The 8,032-nt window shown below is 37.4% G+C and overlaps 1 protein-coding gene across 1 annotated transcript; it reads right to left on the reverse strand.

Moving 5' to 3' along the window:
- Positions 1 to 1,117: 1,117 nt before the first annotated feature.
- LOC132108101 (ribosomal protein S6 kinase beta-1-like) lies at positions 1,118 to 8,032 on the reverse strand. The gene is made up of 15 exons (XM_059514646.1): positions 7,845 to 8,032; positions 7,141 to 7,184; positions 6,925 to 7,045; positions 6,249 to 6,317; positions 6,019 to 6,166; positions 5,612 to 5,669; positions 5,287 to 5,387; positions 5,100 to 5,190; positions 4,860 to 4,950; positions 3,270 to 3,377; positions 3,094 to 3,156; positions 2,486 to 2,563; positions 2,288 to 2,395; positions 2,082 to 2,194; positions 1,118 to 2,011 (listed from the first exon to the last, which is right to left on the reverse strand). The coding sequence occupies exons 1-15, from the start codon at positions 7,911 to 7,913 to the stop codon at positions 1,765 to 1,767; spliced, it is 1,509 nt and encodes a 502-aa protein (XP_059370629.1). The 5' UTR covers positions 7,914 to 8,032; the 3' UTR covers positions 1,118 to 1,764.

Consider the following 8,032-nt stretch of genomic DNA (forward strand, 5'->3'; position numbering starts at 1 on the left):
TAAAGCAAAAGCAGCCCCAGCTGCCTGTTCTTAACATGGATGAATAATCTAGTGCTGTTAAAACTTAGTCCAGCTACAACTGATGTTCAACATCTGTTTCCTCAGAGACAGAACGTTATTTCCGTTAAGCTGTAAATTTGAGGGAATCCCCTGGACAACAGATGAGAGGACCATATTGTTTGTCATATGCAAATATCATTAATGTTCTCCCGAGATTGTACTTCCTCTAATAGACAGTGCAAACAACGTTCAAGATTTAAATACACATTTCTATGCAGCCAAGAATTCCCTATCAACTGTCCACATGATCCTTGAAGAAAGCATTTAAAGCAACAACACGGCTGTTGCTGAAAAACCATAAATATTACTAGACTTGACATGGCCAGGGTGAATTCAGGTAAACTGAGACACTTTTCTTCCAGAACTCATCGATCCAGCCAGTTAATGCCATTTGGACTTAGTCCAGCTAGACAGTGCTGATAATTCTGAATGGCTCAGACAAGCTGCTTATGCTAGCAAGAGAAGAGCACAGAAGTGATGTAGAAATACAAAACACAATGTTTCCACCAGATAAAACAAACGATTTTAAAGTGTGCCCTCTCTGCAGACTGGACATAAAGTGGTTTGGGCATTATATTGCATCATAAACCAGCATTTGAGTGCTCCTCTATGTTCAACTCCTAGACATGTTGCACAAGAGCTGCATCCTGAGGGGAAAATGTTTAAACGTATCTGCATGAGCGTTCATATCCAAATGATTTATACCAGCTAAATATCATTAATATCAGACACAATTCATCTGTATTTGAAAAGACAGAACCTAGTTGTAGACATAAGTGCATCTACACCAGTGGTTCTCCACCAAAGAGCCTCAAATCGACTTGAGTAAGACAAAACAAGCATTAAATTAAGCCAAGTGGAAAATCAAGATTCCCAAAAGTCTTGGAAAATCTGGATATGAGAATTTTAAGTGTTATTTATAGACCTTGAAAAGTCACAAGCTATTCAACTCCATGGGCACTTCATATTAAAAATAAATTTTTCTAGTTAAGTCAAGCACTGACGTATTTTATCAATTGTTGGATTAAACAACTTGGATAAAAAGAAACTAGAAAGGTCACGTATTTGTTTTTATTGAGGTTCGTGTATTTATCCATCATCTATACAGCACTGTGGGATACACTCGTGTAAAAATGTCTAAGACTTAGGTCAGGTTGCGAACCTCCGCTGAGTGAAACTCATTCTGCAGTCCGTAATGATTTGTACAATTGTTTAACAGCTGGAAAGCAATTCAGCTTTCCTTGGAAATACTGTAAAAACTCAAAGCATCCGACTGGAAGAAATTCCTCAACATCACTTGATCATCTTGCAGGGATCATCAACTAATCTGCACATTTGCAAATAGTGTCTTTTTTAGTATCTTTTTTTGTTTTTTTTTGTTTGTTTGTTGTTCCTTTTATGGTAAAATCATGTAAAAAAAAAAAAAAAAAAAAAAAAAGAAAAAAAAGTTGATACTCCAAAAAAAGGCCAGATCCTGATAATCCATTTGATATGTAATAACAGGAATCATCTAAGGATGCGCTCTGAGGTTTTGGGATGCGAGGAACTATAGCAGTTTCTCAGACTCAGTGAAAGACACATGCTCATCAGATGTGAAAGACAGTATATATCAGATGGTAGTGACGGTGGGGACCTTTCATCTCCCCAAGTGTCCATATAAAAGAAATAGAGAAAGCAAAGGAAAACTCTAAGTTGGACTAATGGTCATAGGTTCATTCGTAGATGCTCTGGCCTTTTGGAGATCACGGGGTAGGTCTGCTGCTTAAACTGGCCCACGTTGGAGCCAGCGGGTTGCCTGATGGGAAGAGGGGCGGTGGCCTCGGAACTAGCCTGGACCTCCATCTGATCCACGGTGGACACTTCCATAGCGAGCTCTGTGGGGGACTGTAGGGTGGAGGGTCCGGGCAAAGTGGGACCTCGTGGCCAACAATCTCCTGAGAACTTAACCGGGCTGAAAGACGAGAGAAGAATGGTTTTTAATTTGATTTTTGGGACATTTACAAGTCAGAAACTGTGATTACCTGACAGGCGTGCGAGGGCTTCCCAAAAATCGGCGAGGTGAACGGATTTTTGGCTCAAATGAGAACTTTTCCTTTAAATTTTCCAACACAGATGGAGCTACATAGGTGAAACCCTGCAAGAATTAGAAGAAAAGATAAAGGAAAGCCCAAGACGATTTCTCTAAAAAGATAAGCAGGACGGTTGAATCATGACTTGACTGCCTTACCAAAAAGACCTGATTTGCACTTTCACTCAGTGTGGAGTCATCAGGACTGTCAACGGGAGTCTGGCTGGTGAACTTTGAATCAAACTGGCTCACGTCGTCAGCAGATTGCTGTCGAAATTAGACATCGGGTCAAGTAATTCATATATACTCAATTATTCAATAAGATGATGGAACACCACAAGAAGTGACTATAGTTACCAAGAAAGGCTTGAATGGTGGTTCTACTTTACGCGCAAGAAGGTCGTCCCAATTAACGTGTCGGAAGAAGGGATGAGTCTAGAAGACAAACTCAAGCTAATTAAAACTAAACCCAGCACTGAAGTCTGGTTAAACATTAAAACCACCAGAAAATCAATAGTGAAAGACAATCTTCACCCTATAGAGCCTTTTTTTCATTTAATAAACGGTTTTAAGGCCTGGAAATTATCAAAAAGATCAAAACTAGCTGAAAAACCTGTTGTACACATTCTACTACATGCCTTCTTCCATCTGATTGACAGTTTACATTTTTTTTAACTAGTAAAAGGTTTTCAAGTATAACGTGAAAAACTCTTTTCAGGTCATGGGATGCATGTCTTTATGCTTTGGTATCTGTAATGGTTTTTAAACAGTAAATATAAGGATAGATTATATTCTTAGCAATACTTCAAGATGAACACTCACCAGATGGAAGCAACTTGGGTTTATAGCAACAGCAATATATTTTCTGAATATTGAAATATTATATATTTTTTTGACTATTATTATTATTTAATGTCAGGCTTTACAGGGTTAAGATGTTGACATTAATGTTGATGAAAACAGACCTGTACTTCTGTTGCATCTCCAGGTCCAGCCCCAAGCCGAGATGAGGCATTTCTTTTCAGTAGCTGAACACAGTATATTTTTATGACAAAATGACAGAAAAATACTTATTAAAACATCAATTACATAACACACAATAAGTGTATTACTGGGAAAAATAAAATGGGTGTACACCTACCCTTTTGAGAAGGTCCCTGGCTTCTTGTGTGAGGTAGGGTGGGAGGTTGAGTTTGCATTTAAGAATTTTGTCAATGGTTTTTTTCCGGTTCTCTCCTGTAAATGGGGGCTAGAATGGACGAAAATTAAAAAAAAAAAAAAACTTCTAAATTGACTAGATCAAGGGTTAAAGGGGTCATTGGATGCCCATTTTCCACAGGTTGATCTGATTCTTTAGGGTCTTAATGAAAAGTCTGTAACATGGTTTGGTTAAAATTTCTCAACAGTAGTTAAAAACACCTTTTTACCCTGTCAAAAACAGTTCTTTTCAGATCAAGCCGTTTTGCAGCATTTTCCTTGAAATGTTAATGAGCTCTACTGACACTACCCCTCTCTTCCAAGCCGCTCTCTGAGAGATGGTAAACTTTAGCCGCATTCATCGTGAAACTCGCTAATTAGCACATTATTAGTAAAGGCAATTTGCAAAGATTCATTAAAAAGCCTTACACTCACTTCTCATGGACGTGAAGCTGGATACAGAATTATTCACGTGAAGATAGACGCATTTAGTAGATCGAGGCATTTCCTTCAAAAACAGAAGTAATCTTCTGCGTCTTCAGCGGATCAGATGTCAGAAGTAAATGACGACTGCTATGTTCATTATTACATTCAACAACAGGATACCTCAATCACTTAGGAGCCATTCTTGTCTACATCTGCTCCGGTGGTGAAACAATGGTGGACTGATGACAACTCACTCAAGGCAGGTTTAAAGTAAGACACCAGTCCAGTCTGTGCTGAAACGCTACCTTCAATCAAACTATTGTGGGAGGGGCCTGTCTGTGTGACATCACATGTGAGATCAGCTCAATTTCAGAAAGGGGAAATTATTTAAAATAAAAATTAAAAAAACACTGGGTGGATTTTTATCATTAAAGGGTGGTTGCGTACACACACTGCCAACACGCATTTCAGTTCAAACAACTTGTAAAAGTGCATGTCGCATCTGATGAACCCTTTAACAAACTTTTTGGTGCTAAGAACCACAAATACAGTAACACCATTGTGAGAGACCTTGCTGACAAATATAAAGTTAACTATTTTATTATGCCTAAAAAACTGTTAAGTGCAATAGTTTTGACAACTATTCATTTCAAAATTAAACTGGCTTATACATTGTCATTACACTAAAATATTGAAAATATTTTTTCATTGAACTGAAAATTAACTGTAGAAATTTATAAATAAATAAAACCCAATTCTGACAAATTACAAAAAAAAAATTATGTCTTGACCAGTCTTTAGAAATCAGAATTAAATTCTATTACATTTAGGGAATTTGAATCACAAAACAAAATCCTTAACACTTTAAGAGACACATTACTGTTGAAAAAACATTCTAGCTGATTTAAGTAATCAGTAAATTAAAAAAATATGAAAAAAAATAACTTATTAATTAAATTAAGATTTTTTAATTAGCAAAGTTCAGTAACTGGTTGTTGACATTAATTCTAAAACATAAATACATAAATGTAAATACAAAACCCAAACTGAACTATCGCAGGCTATAGATCACTGCACAATGACAAATTCCCAAGACGTTTATACTCACTGCTCCAGTTAACATGTCATACATCAAAGCCCCCAGACTCCACCAGTCAACAGCCCGATTGTGTCCGCTTCTCATGAGGATCTCTGGAGCCCTGAAATAAAGAAACGTCTCACACTACTGTAGAATTCATCTAAATGCATGTCACACGGCCATGGCAGGCAATGAAGAGAGGCATTTGCAGAACAGGAAATTAGCTACTTGGACATCACAAGGATGTAAAGGTTTCTTTAAACATCTCACATGTATTCAATAGTGCCACAGAAAGTGTGTGTCACCGTGCCGTCATGAATCGACTCCTTACACAGCCCGAAATCAGTCAGTTTTACATGTCCTGTGATAAGACAAAAAACAGATTATTAGAATTAAAGACTTCTCCACTAATTTTCAGATTTACTCCTTTCTGAATTACAAAAAGCAGCGGCCAAACCTTGGTTATTGAGCATGATGTTCTCAGGTTTGAGATCTCTGTAGATGATGCCTTTCTGATGCAGGTGTCCAAGAGCCATAGATATTTCAGCCAAGTAAAAGCTACGTGTAGAAAGCCCTGAGCATCATTCTGATTTTCTCTGTTCATCTCATGTTGAATGTAAGGCTTATTTTATGCATGTGTCTGTGTTCATGTGTCCGAAAATGGTTTAAAACGTTGACATTTCAATTAAACACTCCATTAAAAGGACTAATCAAAATTAAGTTTTAACGTAGCAAGATTATGCTTTAAAAGTCACAAAACTGATCAAATCGCCCTTTCTTACCAGGCCGTATCCTCCATGAAAATCCCCTCTCGCTCAAGCTGCATGAAAAGCTCCCCACCTGCAAAAAAAAAAAAAGCAGTTTAAAGAGAAAACACAGATGGACTCATAGTAAAGCTTCACCACATCATATCTCAAACATCACATACTGCAAATGTACAATTTCAGCCACAAAATGAAAAAAAGCGTTTCAAACCTTTTTTTTTTTTTTTATGCATTGCACAATTGAGCTTATTATGCATATTATAAAATATGTTTAAATTCCCTCTATGCAAAAAAAAAAAAAAAAACAGAAGGAATGCCTCCAAGGGCAGAATGTATTCCTTAGCAACTCCGCAACAACAGGAGGACAGCTGAACGAATGAGTAGTTATCCATTTCTGAGACAAAGCTTGTTCTTGAGTCACGAACCACTTAGGTATTCAAGGATGAGGTAAAGCTTGCCGCCCGTCTGAAACGCATAGATTAGATCAACGATAAAAGGATGTTTGACTTCCTCTAAGATGTTCCTCTCTGCTTTAGTATGCGCTGTGTCCTTGGCGTTGCGTACAATCATAGCCTACAAGCAGCAGAACAGAGTGGCATTGAGACATTGGCACAAATGTAAATGAATGCATTCAAATTTAAGGAATTTGCTTAACCTTTTTTAAAACTTTCATTGCAAATATTTTCCCTGATCCTGCACCAGACACTTTCCGAACCTGGAAAACCTACAGAAAAATTTAATAAAATAAAAAGGTTAAATTCAAGCCCAGACAGGTTCAAATGGAATACGTCACAGTGTTATTTTAGTAATCTGAATTTTTGTTATTGTTAAATATTACTATTAAGGTTTATTTCATTTAATTTTGATTTTAGGGAACATAAATAATAAATTTAATCTAAATAGTAACATTGCTCTAAATAGTGTTATAGTTAGAAATTTTAATGCTCTGAGTTTTTATATTTACATATTTCATTTGATTTATACTGTATTTCAATCTACAAACATTTTTTAAATAGTTTTATTTTACGACAGTAACCCCACTGTTCCATTTATTTGATATTACAACACTAATATTGTATATTATTATTATACCCATTGATATTAGAACTTGTACAATGTTGTGTAAAGTCATATTTGTGCCCTTTAATCTTTTAACAGATTTGTTTTTGCTGATTATGTAATGCACTGTAAGTTTTTGTATATAACAATTATCATGTTCAGCACAATGTTAAGCACTTTGGGGGTACGGTATAGTGTGAAAAGTGCTTAAAAATAAAAAAAATAAAATGAAAATAAAAGAATGTTACATTAAATAAAAAGTAAAAAAATACCTTTCCATAACCTCCTTTTCCCAACACACGGAGAAGCTCAAAGCACTCTGGACGGATGTTCTCAGTGCCTTGGTTCACATTGTCCTCTGATATCTCGATCTTCTCACAGTCGTCCATGTTACTGTAAGAAATAAAGCAATAATGTGCATTATTCCTCTCATCTGCAGTAGAATACTGTTGTTGTTGTTTTTTATTGCAACCTCTACACATACTTACAACTCAAAGCCACTGCACTGATCCATGAGGTCATTGATCTGAGCCTGCAGAAGAGATGTATGAAATGCATAATCAATAAAGGCTCAATTCCCTAAAGCAGTGAACAGCGTGTTATGTCGGGTGGTGCACGAGCAGATAACGTTACGAGGCAACAGCTGGCAGCACTTCTAGTCTGAACATGAAAGCATAAGGGGTCAGATTTCGCAATACTATTCCCAGAGATTCCATAAGGTGACATGCCCCATCTATGGTCTTGATCATTTAAAAAATAAATAAATAAAGTATATTAGCGAAGTCAATAAATTATTTTAAGCAATATGCATGCAAAAATGTGTATATCTTAAGCATGCTACATTGCAAGTTTCGATGCTAAAGGAAACGCATACATCCAGCCAGCCCTTTAAATTGCCATAACTGTACTGTACTGTCAAGTAGCAAGCTCACATACAACCAACCCCATTATATTCAGCTCGTATCATTGCCTACTACATACAAAACACATTTCAACATGTAAAACTCCAATATCTCTGACATGTGCTGACAGACAGAATACCAGTCATTCAGTAACGTATATAAAACACACTGTAGGGTAATCGTCTTAGCCTGTTAGCATAACATAAAGCAGTTCCTCGGGCCTCAGGCCTGCACTCTGCTCGGGGTGGAACACTCCCGCGTGCCGTTCACTTACAGCGACCGTCCCTTACCTCCTCCAGCTCATCATCGGAGACATTTTCCTCTGGCTGGTCCAGATCGATGTCGAAAACGCCAGCCATCGTTGATTTCGCTGTCTGGGATCACTTCAAACCGCGTGAAGAGCTCGCGCTTCCCGCCTCATGGACATGAACGCAGCGTCGCCATGACCAGCATGACGCGATCTGACGCCCCCGCGCGG

This window comes from Carassius carassius, chromosome 28 (genome assembly GCF_963082965.1).
Source record: "Carassius carassius chromosome 28, fCarCar2.1, whole genome shotgun sequence".
In the NCBI taxonomy this organism is placed as follows: Eukaryota; Metazoa; Chordata; class Actinopteri; order Cypriniformes; family Cyprinidae; genus Carassius; species Carassius carassius.